Source organism: Peromyscus leucopus, chromosome 7 (assembly GCF_004664715.2).
Source record: "Peromyscus leucopus breed LL Stock chromosome 7, UCI_PerLeu_2.1, whole genome shotgun sequence".
NCBI classification, from domain to species: Eukaryota; Metazoa; Chordata; class Mammalia; order Rodentia; family Cricetidae; genus Peromyscus; species Peromyscus leucopus.
This window is the reverse complement of record NC_051069.1, coordinates 8,511,035-8,531,968: the sequence shown is the minus strand read 5'-3', so window position 1 is coordinate 8,531,968 and position 20,934 is coordinate 8,511,035. Positions and strand designations below refer to the sequence as shown.

The 20,934-nt window shown below is 41.6% G+C and overlaps 1 protein-coding gene and 1 non-coding gene across 5 annotated transcripts; both read left to right on the top strand.

Moving 5' to 3' along the window:
- The first annotated feature begins 2,209 nt into the window (after positions 1 to 2,209).
- Tipin (TIMELESS interacting protein) lies at positions 2,210 to 20,074 on the top strand. Of its 4 annotated transcripts, none has more exons than XM_028866859.2 (8): positions 2,210 to 2,277; positions 5,935 to 6,064; positions 6,632 to 6,710; positions 6,928 to 7,003; positions 10,002 to 10,124; positions 10,345 to 10,408; positions 16,249 to 16,455; positions 19,744 to 20,074. In XM_028866859.2, exons 2-8 carry the CDS (start codon positions 5,935 to 5,937, stop codon positions 19,929 to 19,931), a joined length of 867 nt encoding a protein of 288 aa, XP_028722692.1. In that variant the 5' UTR covers positions 2,210 to 2,277; the 3' UTR covers positions 19,932 to 20,074. The 4 variants fall into 4 exon arrangements, with proteins under 4 accessions (XP_028722692.1, XP_028722701.1, XP_028722683.1 ...); XM_028866868.2 differs by having other exon boundaries at positions 2,218 to 2,277; positions 5,929 to 6,064; XM_028866850.2 differs by lacking the exon at positions 2,210 to 2,277 and adding an exon at positions 2,284 to 2,554.
- Positions 11,854 to 11,989, top strand: LOC114692167. The gene has a single exon (XR_003734359.1).
- Positions 20,075 to 20,934: the final 860 nt, after the last annotated feature.

The following is a 20,934-nucleotide window of genomic DNA, read 5'->3' as shown; positions in this document are numbered from 1 at the left end:
TCCGAGACAGGGTTTCCTGGTTGTCCTGGAACTTGCACTGAAAACCAGGCTGGCCTTGAATTTACAGAGATCTGCCTACCTAGGCCTCCCAAGTGCTGGGATTAAAGGCGTGTGCTACCACGGCCTGGCTTCTAATTATGTTTTTAAATTTTATTTATTTTTATTTTATGTGTATGAATTTTACGTGCATGCATGTGTGTGCAGTGCCTCCAGAGGTCAGAAGAGGGCAGCAGAGCCCCCGGACCTGGAGTTTCAGGTGGTTATGAGTAGCCATGTGGGTTCTAGGAACAGAACCTGTATTGTCTGCAAGTGATGCATCAATTTGTCTTCATTTCAGGCTTAAAAGCCATTTTATAGTAAAGACAAACTAGTTTCATTCCTGTTTTTGATTAAATCTGTTTCTCAAGGACTGGGCTGCTCCCCACCTGGGACCTTAACTACAAATGGTTCCGAACTGCCTGTTCCAGGAAATGGCAACCATATCTTTGTTTCAAAAAGTTGTAATATCACACAAAAAAAAAAAAAAAAGATACATGTGCAAATAACCAAATTAACTTATATTTTTATTTTTTTTTTTTAAAAATTAGTAATTTTAATTTCATTTATTTTTTAAAAAAAAAGTTGTAATAACCATCTTGCAACCCTACCTTTGTTTCAAAAGGTTATTATGACCACGTTGTTATCAACTACCTTGCAACCACAACTTTGCTTCAGAAGGGGGAACTCATTACACTTATGTTCTGCTCCTGTAGCCCCACCTATTTTACCCACCAAATGTCCCATTTGGAAACCCCTGCCCGAGCTATAAAAACCTTGTCTTCCTCACATCCAAGGCTGATCTCTTGAACTCCACTTTTTTTTTTTTAACGTTTATTTATTTTCATTATGTATGCAGTGTTTTGCCTGCACACCAGAAGAAGGCACCAGATCTCATTTTTATGATTGTGAGTCACCATACATTTGCTGGGAATCGAACTCAGGACCTTTGGAAGAGCGGCCAGTGCTCTTAACCTCTGAGCCGTCTCTCCAGCCCCTTAAGCCCCACTTTTAGTGTATGTGAATAAAAAAGCTTGCTTTAACTAATTTAGCCATGGTAATTTTTGTCCGTGGTCTTTCTTTCTCCTCGAATCTTTGGGATTAACACAGAAGCGGCAAATACTTACTGTTGAGCAGTCTCTACAGTTCCATCCAGCTCTGTTTCTTTTCTTGATGTTTAGAGACAGCGTTTCTCTTGTGTAACATTCCTGGCTGTCCTGGAACTCGCTTTGTAGCCCAGGCTAGCCTCGAACTCAGTGATTTACCTGCCTCTGCCTCCCAAGTGCTGAAATTAAAGGCGTGTGCCACCACCGCTTGGCTTCATCCAGCTCTATTATTATTTTGTAGGTGGATATTGGGGTACAGAGTCAAGAGGCTAGCATTGGTTGTTTTTCTCACCATCTCATTTTTTTTATATCTATTTAATTTTATTTTATGGACACTGTGTGAGGGTTTCAGATCCCCTGGAACTGGAGTTACAGACAGTTGTGAGCGCTGACATGTGGGTGCTGGGAACTGAACTTAAGACATCTGCAAGAACAGCCAGTACTCTTAACTGCAGAGCCATCTCTCCAGCCTGCCCCACCCCCCACCTCTTTTTTTTTTTTTTTTTTAAGACGTCTTTTATTTGCATGGCTTTTTGTATGTGAACCACTAGGGTGCTTGGTGCTCCGGAGGCCGGAAGAGGGCCCCAGATGCCCTGGTAGTATACAAGGTTGTGACCCACTAGTCAGTGTTGGAAACCAAACTTGAGTCCTCTGCCTGAGCAACATGCGTTTTTAATGATTAAACCATCTCTCTGGCATCTTTATCTTTTTTTTTTGTTGTTGTTTGCTTTTTGAGGCAGAGTTTCTCTCTGTAACAATCCTGGTTGTCGCTTTGTAGACAATGTTGGCCTCGAACTCAGAGACATCCGCCTGTCTCCGAATCCCGAGTGCTGGGATTCCAGGAGAACGCTCTCACTCCCCGGCTTCCACCACTCCGTTTCCACGGAGGCCTATTTCGAAAGCGAACGAGGTGCCCAGAGAGTACGAACTCCGAGCATCACCTTATTAAGATGCTCGGGATGGGAAAGCCGGCTTCCGAGCGCGGGTGGGCGGGGCCCGGGTCCTTAGGCTCCGCCCAGGCCGCTTCGGGTACCGTCGGTGCCAAACTTCCCAACTCTTCTCGCGGAGGGGGAAGTTCCCGAGTCTCGCGAGAGGCGCTGTTCGCGCGCTCGGCGGTGGCGGCGGTTTGTGTGAGGTGAGATCGGGGTCGGCGAGAGCGACTTTGGACGGAGCGGCAGTGCTGGAAGCTCAGCGCGGGGCGCGGGAACTGGGGTCGCCAGAGGAGGACCAGACGGAGCGGGCGGGAGGCGCCCCGGGGCGGGAGGGCGGCGGGCCTGCCCCTGCGGTGCTGCCTTTCCCGCGCGCACGGCCGCTGGACCGGACGGAGGATGGGAAGGCTCGAGAAGCGGGAAGGGAGATGTGATCATTTTGGGGATGGCCCCGGGTGAGTCGGGATGCTGGAGTCCTTGAAGGTGAGGAGCTTCTGTTTGACAGCCGGGGGAAAAAAACCTGTACGTCAGTCACAGGTGTGGCGAGTGTTCGGCTGGAAATTAGGTTTTTCGAGACAGGGTTTCTCTGTGTAGCCCTGGCTGTCCTGGATCTCGCTCTGTAGACCAGGCTGGCCTCGAACTCACAGAGATCGCCTGCCTCTGCCTCCGCCTCCCGAGTGCTGCGATTAAAGGCGTGCGCCACCACTGCCGGGCGAAATTTACTGTTTTGAAGATTTATTTTTAAGAATGTGTGAGGCGAGGGATATGTGCACTTGAGGTCAGGTGTCAAATCGCCCGAAGCTGTAGTTAGAGGCATTGGTGAGCTGTTCAGTGTGGGTGCTGGCACACTGATCTGAGGGCTGGTATCACAAGTCCATGCACCTCTTCACACTCACACCTAGTTTATGGGGTACTGGGAATTTGAAGCCAGGGCTCTGTGAATGGTAGCCAAGCTCTCCACCAACTGAGCTGCGTTGTGTGCTGTGTGTGTGCATAGACAAGGACTCTGTTGCCCAGACTGGCCTCCTGGGCTCCTGCTTTAGATTCCTAAGTGTTGGGATTACAGTGCAGATCACTGTTACTGGCTTGGAATTCTTTTTTAATTCTTTTCTTGAGTAGATATATATTGAGTACCTGTTGTGTACCACATTGGGGACATAGTGGTGGAACACACAATCAGACCTGTCTGATTTTTCTTGTAAGAGAGCTATAGTTCAGTATAGGAGACTAACATTAAATAAATAAAACCTAATAGAGAAATAATGATTCCTGGGAAACTTCTGCATGGTGATGTTTATTCTTAAAAGAGGATTCTGGGCCGTCAAGGTGGCTTATCAGGTAAAAGTGCTTGCAGTATAAATCTGATGATTTGAATCTGATTCCAAGAGGGTGAAAGGAGAGAACTTGTGAAGGTTGTCCTTCGGCTTGCACGTGTGCGAACACACACACACACAGTGTTATTCAGTTTAGGGACATTTGAATGGTCTGTCTCTGAGTCTGTATAACTGAGGGTGGCCTTGAACTCTATTCCTCTTGCCTCTACCTTCTGTGTGTTGGGATCACAGGCTGTGCGATCACTCCTGATTTGAGATAGGTTTTCCTGGTGAGGTAATGGTTAAAACTTGAAAGAAATTAGGGGTCAGGGAAAAGCTTTCAAAATGCACGTAATGCTAGCACTTGGGGAGTAGAGGCAGGAAGATAAGTTGGAAGCCAGCTTGGCCTATATAAGACCTTATTTCAAACAACAAAAATGGTGCTCGGTGGGCGTAATATTTACTGCTCTTGGAAAGGACCTGGGTTCTGTTCCCACCACTCAAACCTTGTAACTTGTAGATTCTGGTGATCCATCACCTTTTTAAAAAAAATTTCTTTATTATCTATACAGTGTTCTGCCTGCATGTATGCCTGCAAGCCAGAAGAGGGCACTAGATCTCATTGCAGATGGTTGTGAGCCACCATGTGGTTGTTGGGAACTGAACTCCGGACCTCTGGAAGAGCAGCCAGTGTGCTCTTAAGCTCTGAGCCATCTCTCCAGTCCCGATCCATCACCCTTTTGCTTCTTTGGATACCTACACATGCATATTGCTCATAAACACACAGGCGAACACGTAGGTAAAAATAAATCTTTTCTGGGAGGTGGTGGTGCTTACCTTTTTTCCCAGTACTCAGGAGGCAGAAACAGGTGGATCTTGGCTGAGTTTGAAGCTGGCCTGGTCTACAGAGCAAGTTACTAGGCATGAGCTTGCTAGGCATGGTGGCACCTGTAATCCCAGCACTTGAAGAAAGAAAATCAGGAACTCAAGGCCAGCCTTGGCTACATAGCAAGTTCAAGGCTGGCCTGGATCAAGAGACCCCTTTAAAAAAAGAATAAGGGGTTGGAGAGATAGCTTAACAGTTAAGAGCACTGGTTACTCTTCCGGAGGACCCAGGTACAATTCCCATCACCCACATGGCAGCTCATAATTGCTTGTAACTCCAATTTCAGGGGATCCAACACCTTCACACAGACATATACATGCAGGCAAAACATGAATGCACATGAAAATAAATTAAAAAAAATTTAGCTGAGTAGTTGTGGGGCAGGCCTTTAATCCCAGTATTTAGGAGGCAGAAGCAGGTGGATCTCTGAGTTAGAGGCCAGCCTGGTCTACAGATCTAGTTCCAGAACAGTCAGGGCTACACAGAGAAACCATCTTGAAAAACCAAAAAACAAAAGAATAAAATTTATTCCATGCCAACTTTACCTCATACCATATCTATCATACTCTCTCTTTTCAAATTCCTTCAAAAAAACCATTTTCATTTTAAAGAACCTGGGTGTTTGGTAAAGTGAGTTTTTTGTTTTTGTCTTGTTTCTTAGTTCTTCGAGACAGGACTTCTCTCTAGCCCTTGCTGTCCTGAACTTGCTATGTAGATCATACTGGCCTCAACTCAGAGATATGCCTGCCTCTGACTCCTGAGTGCCTCGATTAACATGTGCACCATCTCCTCTAGCTCTATTTCAGGTTTTTGTTTGTTTGTTTGTTTGAGACAGGGTTTCTCTGTGTAGCCCTGGCTGACATGAAACCGCCAGTGTTGTAGACCAGACTGGCCTTGAACTCAGAGGTACACCTGCTTTTGCCTTATGAGTGCTGGGATTAAAGGCATGTGCCACCACTGCCTGGCTGAAGGAAAAATATTAAAGGAATATTTAAAAAGTTAATTGGACAGGATATATTGAGTACAGGAAGGAAGTGTCAAAGATGACTTGTAATTCTTTTACTTGAACAGCTTGGTGGGTGTCATCTCACAGAATTGAGGACATTTAGTTATTTAGTTTTGTATATGATGAGTTAATAAATGCCCTTGAGACACTTGAGAACTACAAAATGGATAGTAGGGATTTGCAGTCCCAAATTATGGTCTAGGTTGGAAGAATAAAAATCTGTAACCTGGGGACTGGAGTGATGTCTCAGTGGTTAAGTAACAGTTAAGAGCACTGTTCTTACAGAGGACCTGGGTTTGATTCCCATCTGCTTGGCAGCTCAAAACTGTAACTTGAATTCCTAGTGGTCTGGTATCTTCTGGTCTCCACAGACACTGCAAACATTTGGCGCACAGACATACAGGCAGGCAAACACCCATGAATATCAACAATAAGAAACATGTAGTTATTTAGTTGTAGAGTCTACATTACAGCTCGATTCTGATTGTTTTTCTCCATACTTACTATCTTCTCTACTTGTTATCTTCGATGAATTTGAAATGCGGTTTAAGTGATTGAAACAAGGCTTTCACTGTGGATGGAACTAGATTATGTGATAGTTAGGAAGACTGTTTTGGATGGATAAAAATAACTTGTTTTTTTTCTTCTGGAGGAAAAGATGTCAGAGCAAGAAGAGAATGGCTTATTTGAAATGCCAGATTATGAACATGTAGAAGATGAAATTTTTCCTCCCTTCCCACCTCCAGCCTCTCCTGAGAGAGATCTTGCAGAAGCTGAACCTGATGAAGGTCTGTATTGAGAATTTCACAAGTGTCTCTTTAATTTGTTTTTTGTTTGTTTTCTTGGTTTGGTTTGGTTTTTTTTGAGACAGGATTTCTCCATATAGCCTCGACTCTCTGCTGTCTTGTGGACTTGTACACCAACTGGACTCTCAGATAAGGGCTGGGAAACCTGGAACTCTTTTTATAGACCAGGCTGGCCTCAAACTCAGATCTTCCTGCCTCTGCTTCCCTAGTGCTAGGATTAAAGGCATGTACCACCACCATCTGGTTTGTTTGTTGGTTTTTAAGACAAGGTTTCACAGTATATTTCAGGCTAACCTTGTTCTTACAGTCCTGCTTTAGCAGATTAATTCAAGATGATAGCAGTGTGTATCTGAATGTATGTGGGCACGTGGGTGCCACTGTGTATGGAGGTCAGAGGACAGCTTGCAGGAGCCATTTCTCTTCTGCCGTGTGGGTATGGGAGATTGAACATAAGTAGTCAGGCTTGGTGGCTAGTGCCTTTACCAACTGATCATCTTCAGGGCCCAGGGCTTACATTTTTAAACACTAAATTTTGTTCTGTTTCACTAGAATCAGGAAGTGGAGCACCTGTTCCTGTACCACCAAAGAGAACAGTTAAAAGGAATCTACCCAAGCTAGATGCTACTAGGTATGGACATTTACTCTCATACACTTACAGTTTTCCATCCACACAGTGTTTTTCTTCTACAGTTACAAGCTTTGGTTGAATGATTTGGAAATCAGATAGTTCTGTAAACACCTCCACCCCAACCCCTGAAAACATTTTAAGAAGAAATATTTTTTTCATGGTCTTAGTTTTGACATGACTAGAAAACCTGAAATTCAAAATATATTTCTTTTCACAGATTAACTTCAGAGAGAGGGCTTCCAGCCTTAAGGCATGTGTTTGATAACATAAAATTCAAGGGGAAGGGTCATGAGGTAAGAAACATTTAATCCTCTTTCTTAGTACTGGACATTGGATCCAGGGCAGGTGCTTGAACACGTGCTAAATAGTACTACTGGAGTACATTCCAGCCCTGGTTTTTATATTAGACTTTTACTTACTAATTTTTTTGAGACAGCACTATCACTGTCTGTTGCCCTGGATGGCTATGGTGATTTGAATAAGAATGCCACCCCTCATATATTTAAAGGCGTAGTCATAGGGGAGTGGCACTGTTTGAAAAGATTGGAGGATTGGGAGATTTAGCCTGTTGTCACTGGGATTAGCCTTTGAGGTTTCAGAAGCCCATGCCCGGCCCACTTCTGCTCTCTATGTCTGTGGATCAAGATGTAGCTCTCTAGTGCCTGCCTGTATGCCACCATGCCCCCGCTATGATGATAATAGACTAAGCCTTTGAAACTAAATGAGACCCCACTTAAATGCCTTTTAAAAAAAGATTCATTTATTATGTACACAGTGTTCTGTCTGCATGCCAGAAGAGGGCGCCAGATCTTGTTACAGATGGTTGTGAGCCACCATGTGGTTGCTGAGAATTGAACTCAGGACCTCTGGAAGAGCAACCAGCAGATGCTCTTAACCTCTGAGCCATCTCTCCAGTCCCTTAAATGCTTTTTTTAATAAATAGTGGCTTTGGTCATGGTGTCTCTTCATAGCAATAGTACAGTGACCAATAGACCAGCCTTGAACTCACAGAGATCTGCCTGCCTTTGCCTCCCAAGTGGTGGGATTAAAGGCTGTGTCATCACACCTGTCTTATTTTAGAGCTTCTTTGTTTTTAAAAAATAACAATGAGACTGGGTCTGTTATCCTGCATATATCACAGATACTATTGTTAGTCTGTGATAACCTCTAGAGAAATAGCTGTAGTGAGGGCTGGAGAGATGGCTCAGTGGTTAAGAGCACTGACTGCTCTTCCAGAGGACCAGAGTTCAATTCCCAGCAACCACATGGTGGCTCACAACCATCTAATGAGATTTGGCGCTCTCTTCTGGTGTGCAGGCATACATGCAGATAGAATACTGTATGTATAATAAATAAATAAATAAATCTTTAAAAAAAAGCAAGCTAGGCATGGTGCTACACACCTTTAATCCCAGCACTTGGGAGGCAGAAGCAGGTAGATCTCTGAGTTCCAGGACAGCCACGGCTACACAGAGAAACCCTGTCTCAAAAAAAAAAAAAAATACAGTATTTATTTTTTTATTTATGTGAGGGTTTTGCCTGCATATATGTTTGTGTACTGTGTGTGTGTACAATGCTAGTAGAGGTCAGAAGAGAGTGTAAGATCTGGAACTGAGGGTACAGATGGTTTTGAGCTGTCATTTAGGTGTTGGGAACTGAATCTGGGTCCTCTGCAGCAGCAAGTGTTCACCACTGAGCCGTCTCTTTAGCCCCAATGATTAGTGATTAGTTTTTTTGAGACATTTTATCATTGATAAAGATTTATCTATCTACCTAACCTATCTATCTATCTATCTATCTATCTATCTATCTATCTATCTATCTAAGACAGAGTTTCTCAATGGGTGTGGTGGCGTACACCTTTACTCCCAGCACTCAGGAGGCAGAGGCAGGCAGATCTCTGAATTCCAGGGCAGCCTGGTCTATACACTAAGTGCCAGGGCATCGAGGGCTGTTATTCAGAGAAACCCTGTCTTGAAAAACAAAAATCAGAGAGAGAGAGACAGGCAGGCAGGCAGGCAGACAGGGTTTCTCTGTGTAGTCCTGGCTGCCGTGACACTCGATATATAGACCAAGCTGGCCTCAAACTCAGAGATCTACCCGCCTCCCCAGTGCTGGCATCAAAGGTGTGTGCCACCATGCCTGGCAACTTTGTTCTAGTTTTGTATTGTTGTTTCCCCTCAGTGTGTGGGTGTGCATGTGTATGTTGTTGCCAGAGTTCAACTTCAGATGTGCTTCCTCAGGCTCTATCCAGCGAGCCTCAGTGTCAGCCTGTCTTTGTTTCTTCAGCACTAGGGTTGCAAGGGTCTGCCACTGTCTTAGGGTTTCTATTGCTGTGAAGAAACACCACGACTAAAGCAAGTTGGGGAGGAAAGGGTTTATTTGACGTACACTTCCATACTGTTTGTCACTGAAGGAAGTCAGGACAGGAACTCAAATGGGGCAGGACCCTGGAGACAGGAGCTGAAGCAGAGGCCATGGAAGAATGCTGTTTACTGACCTTACTCTCTGCTCAGCCTGCTGTCTTACAGAACCCAAGACCACCTGCCCAAGAATGGTACCGTTCACTATGGGCTGGGCGCTCTCAGTCACTAGTTAAGAAAATACCCTACTGGGCTGGAGAGATGGCTCAGAGGTTAAGAGCACTGACTATTCTTCCAGAGGTCCTGAGTTCAATTCCCAGCAACCATATGGTGGCTCACAACCATCCATAATGAAATCTGGCGCCTTCTTCTAGCCTACAGGCAGAACATTGTATACATAATAATAAATAAATAAATAAATAAATAAATAAATAAATAAATAAATAAATAAATCTTTAAAAAGAAAAGAAAATACCCTACTGGCCTGCCTAGAATCTGATCTCACTGAGGCATTTTCTCTACTAAGGCTCCTCCTCTCCAGTGACTCTAGCTTGTGTCAAGTTGACATAAGTAGCCAGTATAGCCACTATACTTGGATTTTTTTTTTTTTTGTGGGGCTAGGGATTGAACACTGGTTCTCAGGCTTATTCTCCAGGCACTTAGCCAACTGAACTGTCTTCCCAGCCCTGTACTACTATATTTCCTTCTAATTTCTAAAAACAAAATCTGTATTCAGTGCTCTTACTCAATGCTTTCTGAGATTGTGGTCTTCCAAGCCTTTAGAACTTTCTATTTCTTTCTAAAAGTTTCTTAGCCTTATAAATATGACAGCAGTGACTTTGGCATTGCCTTTAAATACTAAAATCTGCTGACAGGGTCAGCTGTGAGATTGAGTCTTCTGTTCAGCATTTTTATTTTTATGTGTCAGGCTGAAGACTTGAAAACGCTAATCAGACACATGGAGCACTGGGCACATAGGCTATTCCCCAAGCTGCAATTTGAAGATTTTATTGACAGAGTTGAAAACCTAGGAAATAAAAAGGAGGTTCAGGTAAGTGTGATTATCATGAATGTCATTCACAATGCTAAGTAGTACAAGGATGGGTTTAGTTGAGGCTGAATTGCTATTAGGGGGTCTTCCTTTTGAAATCTGTCTTGTAGACAGGAAAATTAATAGTCATTATTTGAAGAACAACTCTTTCAGATATGAATAAGTGATTGTTTCCTCCCTAACTTATTAATAAAAATGGAAAAAAATGTCTTTTTTTCAGACCTGTTTAAAACGAATTCGACTTGATCTTCCTATTGTACATGAAGATTTTGTTAACAATAATGGTAATTACAAGTTCATTTACTTTATCACAACTTAGCTTTTAGAAATGGGCCTAGCTGGGATAGGCAATATTATATATACAAGTGAGGTCTTAACCCATTATGTAATTACATAATTACAGTATAGTTAACAGCTATACCATGAATTAAGTCTAGAATTTGGTAAATGTGTGAGTGTAATGAGCACCTATTTATTCATATGGGTACTTACTACAGAGGACAGCCTTCTACTGTGTCGATTCCAGGGATTGCACTCGGTTGTCGGGCTTGACAGCAAGTGCCTTCCCCACTGAGACAGCTCCTTAGCCCAGTAATAGTTACATTTGATACTTGTTTCTTTTTTATTGGTTTTAGTTAGCATAGAAAAGAATGAGTTTTAATCAGGTATGGTGGCAACATGCCTTTTTTTGTTTTGTTTTGTTTTGTTTTTTGAGACAGGGTTTCTCTGTAGCTTTGCGCCTTTTCCGGAACTTACTCTATAGCCCAGGCTGGCCTCAAACTCAGAGATCCGCCTGCCTCTGCCTCCTGAGTGCTGGGATTAAAGGGGTGTGCTACCACCGTGTGTGCAGAGGCAGGTGGATCTTTGTGAATCGAATGCCAGCCTAGTCTGCATAGTTCCAGGTCTGCAAAAACTACATAGAGAGACCCTGTCTCACCTCTTCCCCATCAAAAGAATGTGCTTCACCTTGAGATTTTCATGTGTATGTCATTGTACTTTGTTCAAGTCCATGTTACCTTCCCCTGATTCCTTCCCTCTTGAAATTTATTTCTAAAGATATGATTATAGCCTGGCAGGGTGGTGCACATGCCTTTAATTCCAGCACCCAGGAAGCAGAGGCAGGCAGAGCTTTCTGAGTTCGAGACTTGGTCTATATAAGGAGCTCCAAGGACAGCCATGGCTACATACTGAGACCCTGTCTCAGATATATAAACAATAAAAAAGATACAGTTGTACTATCATTAGACAGTTATAGAAAATATTTATAAAATAGGGACATTTTTAGCATTTATTTATGTTATATTTGTGCTCATGTGTCATGGCGAGTGTGTAGAGATCAGGTCAACTTGTGGAGTTGAGTTGGTTTTTCCATCATGTAGGTTCCAGGGATTGAATAAAGCCTGCTGACTTCTTTGATCTTTTACAGTTCTTGCTAGAACACATCAAACTAGAGTGTATGTAAACCATCAGAAAAACTGTCTGTGGGAAATTAGAAACAATAATTTGTTGATGGAGATTTCCATTTCATTCAGCATGTTGACTCTTGAGCTATGTGTGGTAACATATGTTTGTAATCCCCACATATGGCAGGTGGAAGTAGGAGATGCAGAAGTTCAAGGCCAGCCTTGACTATGTAGTGAATTTGAGGCTAACTTGGAGTATGCAAGATCTTGTTTCAAAAGAAAAAAACCAAACAGAACCATGGCTGTAGGACTTTATGAAGACCTTTGTGACTGTTCCTGGTATTGATTGCATTTGTTAATTGTACAGTGCAACCATAGACGGTCACATACATCAAAACAGTTGGTTCCTGCCGACAGAGTCTGTATAGTTATCAGATTTTCTGTGCGATGGCTCCATACATAAATACTTTAAAAAATGTGTCATTTGTATGTGGATATGTGTATGTATGAGCTTTTGATGCTCCTCTGCTTGATGGAGAGGAGCTATGTATTTTATTTCTTTTCTTTCTTCAGTATCAAAGCACATATTTATCAAAGCCTATAGGAATCTGCTGGGGTTTGCATGCATGCTCTCTCAAAAGGCTTCCTTTAAGTACCTACTCTTTGCTTAAAATATTTGTACAGCTTCCTAACACGGGTCCTGGGAACCAAAGTCCGGTCATCCGAAAGAGCAGCAAGTGTTCTTAATCACTGAGCTGTCTCTCCAGCCCGTCATTTTTTTTTTTTTAAACTAGTAATGTATTTGGTGAGTAATAATAGACTCCATATAGAATTCTCTTATGCTTTAAATCAGTGGTTCTCAACCTTCCTAATACTGACCCTTTAATATAGTTCTCATGTTGGGGTGACCCCCAACCATAAAATTATTTTCATTTCTATTTCAATTGTAACTGTAATTTTGCTGTTGTTATGAATCTTAATGTAAATATCTAATATGCAGGATATTTAATATGTGACCCCTATAAAAGGGTCTTTCAACTGCCAAAGGGGTTGTGATGGACAGGATGAGAACCACTGGTTTAAATAGTCTGGGATTTTATATTTTTTGGAATGATGGTACTTATTAATGGCATAAAATGGCGTATGCCAAAGAGTTACTGTGCACTGAATACCACAGCCTGTATGCTCCTGGGTTAGTTAGTTGATTTATTTAGCAGCACTTTTTTGAGCTGTCTACTATTGTGCTGAAGGTTCAAGGATAAAAGATGAATAAAATTAAGTTTATATATACAGATTGAGTTAGACAAATATTGTCAGTAGTCTCATGGGTCTTATAATTAGACATGTGAGGTGCAAAGGACAATAGTTATGTTAACTGGGGAAGTAGCTTCATAGAAGAGGGTTTTTTTTGTTTTTGTTTTTGAGACAGGGTTTCTCTGTGTAGTTTTGGAGCCTGTCCTAGAACTTGCTCTGTAGACCAGGCTGGCCTTGAACTCACAGAGATCCGCCTACCTCTGCCTCCCAAGTGCTGGAACATTTTTTTGCTTTTATCAAAAATATATTACTGTACAACTTGAAAGCAAGCATAGTGTGATTGAATAATTCTTCCAAAAGTCTGGCGTTGGGGTTGGTGCTGGTGAGTTGGTTTAGCAGGTAAAGGTACTTGCTATTAATCCTGAAAACCATAGTTCAGTCCCTGGGATCCACATGGTGGAAGGAGAGAACCAGCTCCTATGAGTTGTCCTGTAACCTCCATAGTATGGTATGCATGTGCACATACATACACACTCACCTGTACATTAGAAATAATGTAATGCAGAAAGTTCTGGGCTAATACTTACTATAATTATTTGAAAATAGGACTAGATTAACATTTCAAATTTTGGTTTTACACACTAAGATGCACACATCCAGATAGAAATTAGAATCATATGAACTGTGCTTAATGAGTCTTCTATTCCTCCCTCTCCTCCTTCCTTAGGACTGAGTATTAAACCAGGACTTTGCACATGGCAAACAAGTGCACTGCGATTGAGCTGCTCTTTCCCAGCCCCTCTTTGTTCATTTCTTTTTCTTGAGATAGCTTCATTCTGTAGCCTGGGCTGTCCTGGAACTCATTATGTAGCCTAGACTGGCCTCAAACTTGTGGTAATTCTCTATCTGCAGCCTCCCAATTGCTAGAATTTATGTGTGAGTCACCCACGAAACTTCTAGTCCCTCTTTCAGAAAAAAAAAAAAAAGGAATTGGGGTAGGGTCCTGGAGAGATGATTCAGTGGTTAAGAAGCACTTACTGGCTTTTCTTTGAGAGGACCTGGGTTTGATACCCATGTGGCTGATCACCTGTAACTCCAGTTTCAGCGTCAGGAGATCACACACCCTCTTCTAGCCCCTTTGGGCACCAGGCACACACATTGTATACAGACCATGAAGGCAAAATACCTATAACATAAAAATAAATTTAAAAAAATTATGTGTGTATGTGTATGTGTACATGCCAGAGGGGTCTATGTTAGGGTTCTTCTGTATTCTCTACATTAATTTTTGGACTTGTTTTATTTGTGTTTTGCCTTTACATGTATGTATGTGCATAATGTGAATGTGTGAATACCTGGTACCCTTGGAACTCAGAAGCTGAGTTACAAAGAGTTGTGAGTCACTGTGTGGGTGCTGGGAACTGAACTCTATAAGAAGAATAAATGTCCTTAACCACTGAGCCATCTCTTTGGCCTCTCCACATTATTTATTTATTTTTTTGAGAAAGGGTCTCACCATTTTCCTCCCACCCCTGTGGTACAGTGCTGGGGATCTGAACTAATGCTTGCACAGGAAGCTTTAGTACCCATTGATCCACTCCCAGCCCTAGACCTTCAATTTTTGAAGCCCATTTATAAATGCTGGAAATTTTGTTAATGTTAACTGATATTTTTTTCCTTTATCCTTTTTCTGTAATTATATTTTTAAAATTGATCAACTTTGTATGTGAGTGTCATGCACTTTTTCTTGCTAAGCCACCTCACTGGGCCTCTCTGTCCTTTCTTCACTTGGTTGTTTTTCTCCAAAGGAATCAGGTATTTGGTTGTTTTTTGTTTTTTGGTTTTTTTTTTGAGACAGGGTTTCACTGTGTATTCCTGGCTTCCTTGGAACTTGCTCTGTAGATCCTGCTGGCCTTGAACTCACAGAGATCTGCATGCCTCTGCCTCCTGAGTGCTGGGATTAAAGGCTTGTGTCACTACTGCCTGGCTAAGATTTTTATATTTCTAATAGATTTATTGTCAGTCAAGTCAGTTCTCTGCCTTAATTGAAGCAGCTTCTTATTTCATTAAAAGTAAAATCTGGGCCGGGCAGTGGTGGTGCACACTTTTAATCCCGGCACTGGGAGGCAGAGACAGGTGGATCTCTCTGAGTTGGAGGCCAGCCTGGTCTACAGAGCGAGATCTAGGACAGGCACCAAAACAACACAGAGAAACCCTGTCTGGTGGGGAGGGGGAAGAACCAAAACAAAAAAAACCCAAAAGTTTAAAGCTTTTGCTGGAATTTCCCCTGGATCAATATAATTAATTTTCTTACCCTCTTCAAAATGTGTTCCTGACTACACTATTAAAATTATATCCCTCCCGGGCTGGAGCGATGGCTCAGTGGTTAAGAGCACTAGTTGTTCTTCCAGAGGTCCTGAGTTCAAGTCCCAGCAACCACATGGTGCCTCACGGCCATTTGTAATGAGATCTGGTACCCTCTTCTGGTATATACAGACAGACTGTATACATAATAAATAAATCTTTTAAAAAAAAATTATATCCCTCCCTTTCATTAATGATTGTCCTGTTTTATCTTTCTTTCCTTTTTTTTTTTTTTTAAAAGACACAGCCCAGAAGAGGGCACCAGATCTCATTACAGATGGTTGTGAGCCACCATGTGGTTGCTAGGAATTGAACTCAGGACTTCTGGAAGATCAGCCAGTGCTTTTAACCGCTGAGTCATCTCTCTAGTCCCTTTCTTTACTTTTTTTTAAAGAGGTTTCTCAAGCCAGGTGGTGGTGGTGCATCCCAGCACTAGGGATGCAGAGGCAAGTGGATCTCTTTGAGTTTGAGGCCAACCTGGTCTACAGAGCAAATTCCAGTACAGCCAGGCCTATACAGAGAAACCCTGTCTCAATAAAAAGAAAGGTGTCAAGTAGCCCAGGGTAACTTTAAACTTGCTAAGTAGCAGAACCTTGAACTTCTCATTCCCCTGCCTACTTCCACCTCTATCTGTTGTGCTGGAATTACAGGTCTATACTACCTTGACATTTGACTGCCTTATGCATTTTTATTTTTGAGACAGGGTCACCTGTTTCTCAAGCTGACCTTGAGGTCACTACTATCGATGGTGACCCCAGCCTCTATCTCCCAAGTATGGGGATTACAGTGGTTTATCACCAAGTTTATGTAGTATTGGAGATCAAACCCAGGGCTTTTTGCATGTTATCCCAACCGAGCTACCTCCCCAGACTCCTTTTACATATTTAACATGTCCACTTGATGTAACTTGCAGCTCGACATAAAAATGTTTTATAAATAAAAATTTTTGAATCAGCCGGTACTGGCCACATTCTCATACCTTACAAATTTTTTCTTCAGGTCAAGCCACTTACCACTTTAAAGCTTCGGTTGAATGCTGTATAAGTTGTTTCTCTAACTCTTATAATACTAAAGCTGTATTAACTTTTTATTTTCTGCCGCAGATGAAGTTGAAGAAACTAATCCCCTTGATGTAACTGCTGCTGGATTTGATCCCTTCTTGACAAGCTCATCTGACAGCAAGAAGTTGGCTTCTGAATCAAGTAGAAGCCTAACAGAAGAGCAGCAACAGAGAATTGAGAGAAATAAACAGCTGGCCTTGGAAAGAAGGCAGGCAAAGCTACTGAGTAATAGCCAGTCCCTAGAAAATGGTAAATTTTATGCTGGTTTTTATGAGCTACCATATAATATCAAGGGCATGTAGGAAAATTTTAACTTCTTTACTATCTTTTGAAATAAAATACCTGTAGGAATAGAAAAGTGATGTTAAGTTTATGTATATTTTAGAGTGTGTGTCAGTGTATGTGTGTTTGCTATTTGGAATCTGTAAAGAATGTATAAGTCTAAGATGGTTTTCTGGATAACTCTCTTAGAGTGCCAAATTCTTCAACAATATACTCTTCTCTGACTTCTTATCTTAAAGCACTTTACACATATTTTTAGAATTGTACTTAGGAAAATTATTATTGTGGAATCAGTACATTTTAATTTTTGGGGATTGAACGCAGTACTTTGCACATGCTAGGCAGGCATTGTACCACTGAGCTACATCCTCAGCACATACACACACACACACACACACACACACACACACACACACACACACCCTTTTTATTTATTTATTTTTTTTGAGACAGGATCTCGATAGGTTGTCCAGGCTAGGCTTAAACTAATTCTGGTAACCTAGCCAGGCCTTGAACTTGCCTTTATCCTTTCTTAGCTCAGATTATAGGCTTGCACCACTGCTCCAAGCTTGTAATACTTTATAATAAATACAATGTCTTCTGTACTAACTGAGGATTAGCAGTAGTTTTCTGTGATGTAAATAGGGTACTAAAATGCCTTTTTAGGAGTTGGCAGACATTGGAGATTGAAACAGGGGCTTTTACAAGCTAGGTAAGCACTCTTTCAGGGAACTGAATCTTTAGCCCTTCAATTTAATTTTGAATTTAAGTCTTACTAAGTTACACAAGTCACTTCCCACTTACCCACTTAATGATCTGCCTCAGCCTCCTAAAGTGATGAGATTACAGGTGTGTGCAGGTACTAAAGTGTTTTTATTACGTTGTTCCACTCTTGTAAGTTGTGCTTTTTATAGTTTATTTATCTGTAACACCTCTTTCTCACTTAAAAAATTACCTTAAGCTTCCCATTTTTATTTTTAATTTATTTTATTTTTTCATTTTGGTCTTTTGAGACAAGGTTTTTTTGTGTAGTCCTGGCTGTCCTGGAACTTGCTCTGTAGACTAAACATGCCTCTGTCTCTCAAATGCTGGGATTAAAGGCATACACCACCATTGCCAGCAGTCTGCACAATTTTTGTTCCTTTTCTCTTCAGAGGTCGGAAGAGGGCATTGGATCCCCTGGAACTAAATTGATGGATGGTTGTTAAGCTACCATGTGGGGGTGGGATTAGAACTTTGGTCTTCTGCAAGAGCAGCAAGTATTCTTTACTGCTTAGCCATCTCTCCAGCCACAAAACTGAATTTAAAAAATCATTACCTTACTGTTTTATGTGTATGAGTGTCTTGCCTGCAGATGTGTCTGTGCACCACATGTGTGTCTGGTGCCCATGAAGGTCAGAGGTGTCAGATCTCCTGGGACTAGGATTACAGATGGTTGTGAGCTGCCACTTGGGTGTTCTCTCTAGTTCTCCTCAAAACTTTGTTTTAAAAGAATTATACATTATATGAAATTACTGAGAATTAATTTTAAGGTAATTTAAAGTTTATGAGCCAGGTTTAGTGGCATACGCTGGCACTTACTAGACTAAAGCAGGGAGATTAAGCAAGGGTATCCTGGACTACATAGTTCTAGGCTAGCCTGAGCTACAAAGGAAAGACCTTGTCTCAGAACAAAAGTTGGGAATACGTCTGTTTGTAATCCAGTTTCCTTTTGAAATGGAAAAAATAATTATAGCAAATGAGGTTGGATAGATGGGTCAGCAGTTAAAATAAGCGCTTGCTGCTCCTGCAGAGGACTGAAGTTTGGTTCTCAGCATCTACATCATGTGGTTCACAGTAGCTTATAACTGCAGTTCTAAGGGATCCATTGCCCTCTTCTGGCCTTGTTGGGCACCTACACACTTGTGTGCATGTACATATAAATAAAAATGAAAACCTAAAAAAAAGAATTGTAGTAAGTAAATACCATTGTAAAATGTTTCGTCCAATATAACAATTCTCAAGTGAATGTTGTAGCCCAGTCTTGATTTTCAGTTAAGATATCTCATTTTTATCTTCACAAATAAACCTTTTTTATTAGTATAATGTGAGAAATCATGAAGGGATGGAGATGACTCATTGGTTAAGAATACTTTTTTTTTTCTTCTGGTTTTTCGAGACAGGGTTTCTCTGCGTAGCTTTGCGCCTTTCCTGGAGCTCACTTGGTAGCCCAGGCTGGCCTTGTACTCACAGAGATCCACCTGGCTCTGCCTCCCGAGTGCTGGGATTAAAGGCATGCGCCATCACCGCCTGGCTGGTTAAGAATACTTGCTGCAGTTCCAGAGTACCAGAATTGGGATCCTAGCACCCACGTCAGGTGGCTCATGACTGTTAGTAACTGGTTCCAGGAGATTTGATGACTCTGACCTCAAGGGGCTCCTGCACTCTGTGCACATAGCTACACATAAGGAAAAATAACAAATATTAAAAATCATCACACAAAGATGTAATGATGCAGAGCAGTTGCTTCTTGCCATCTCAAAGTACACTTGACAATAAGGATTTAAGGCTCATTTTCTTTTTATACTCTATAACTTACATTTTGACCAAATACAAAAAAGTATCTTAAGGTTTCTTTTTTATTCCCCCAGACATGGTTCTACGTGCTGAATAGGCATGTGCCCTCATCCTTGCTTAAATTTTCTTTATCATAGATCACTTTGACATAAAATTTAATTGCACTTGTCTTGACATTGTGCTTGTGTGTGCATATGTGCCTACTCCTGCATGTGCCACAGCATACAAGTCAGGACAACTTGGGAAGCTGTTCTGTCCTTCCGCTATTGGATCATTCAGACTTGACAGGAAGTACCTTAACCACAGAGTCATCTTGCCTGCTCTGCGTCTGATTTCTTTGAGTCTCTTTCTAGTTTTATTTTGAATGAGAAGTTGTATTAGAGTAAGATTGAAGAATTGAATGTAGTATCATTTAGGACCCTTAACTTTTGTATGTAAGAGTGCCAGGATTGAATCCAGGGCCTCATGCTTGCTAATCTGTATTGATTCTACAACTGAGCTCCACCCACTTTCCTGGGACCCTTGGCATTTTAAGTGTGCTTTATGCATGTGTGAAAAACTGGTTTTTATTTAGACTTTAGTAGTCATTTAGGTGATTATAGATTTGTTTCTACTGAGTAAGCTTTTGGAGAGATTTGTGTTTATCAAGATTGGATCAGTTGCTTATACTGAGTAATATTGATATGATTCCTCTCTCAGATGAGTTAATGAGTACATCCTGGGCACAGCCAGTTGAAGAGAGCAGTACTGGTGAGGAGCAAGAAGAGTCAGGTGGATTAAACACAGACGCTGCAGATTGTCCACATGATGTTCCTTCTGCCAATACAGATGAAGAGGAACAGCTCAAAGCAGAGGACAAACAGCTGAACCATACTAACTTAGACTAATCCAGACATGTTCCAAGTAACCAGGCTTCCACAAGAGAATCCTGCAAGTTTGGGGTTATTTGTAAATTTTTCTACTTTGTGTAAGTCTCTTAAGTCATAAGATTTCTATGGATTCCTGCTTAAAATACAATGACTATTTATAATTGTGTTTCCTACTTACTTTAGTAAGTCTATTTATTTTTGGTATTCTGTATAAATTTGGCTTTATAAGCTATTTCTAGTTTACACTGAATTCTTTCTCACTAAATTGGATAATGTTTTAAAATGTAAATATGCACTGACTATTAAGATCTTTTTTTTTAAGGTCTGTTTTTATAAAGAAATAAATGTATTTTGCAAACAGTTCTTAGGATTTGAGTTTCTCACCATGATTTAGTTACACAATTTGAACTTGCTGAAATGGTTAAGGGTTTTGACTGTAGTTTTCTTGAGACCCGCTCTCATTACATCATCCCTGCTTTTGCCTTCAGACAGGGTCTCACTGTAACCTCAGTTGATCTCAAAACTCACTGGGAACTGCATGCATCTACCATGTGTATTAGCTAGAACTAAGGTGTGTGCCACAACACCCAGCTTGCCTGTATTTTGAAGTGACTTTAGTGTTTAAAAGATCACATAAAAGGTTGATAATGCCTCCCCATTAATGATGGTAGGCGAGTTCAGAGATGTTTATAGGTTGAGAATGTGCTAGAGGGCTTGTGTAGGGTGTGTAAGACCATGGGTATGAAACTCCAGCATCTTCAGAAATCAGGATGGTCCTCATATGTTCCAGATTCATTTGTTGGAAAGAAACTTGGAGAGTATTGTGAGGGACAGTGTGCAGCGAAGGGTCACATGAAAGAACTGTCAGTTGGTAGAGGGGATTCTCAGTAGTGGGAAGCGTGTGTGTGTGTGTGTGTGTGTGTGTGTGTGTGTGTGTAATGTCAGAAATAGAGACTTGGGAATGATGACTAGGAGGTTAGATGTGATGGACCAGATGAAGAGAGAACCTGACAGGAGTTTG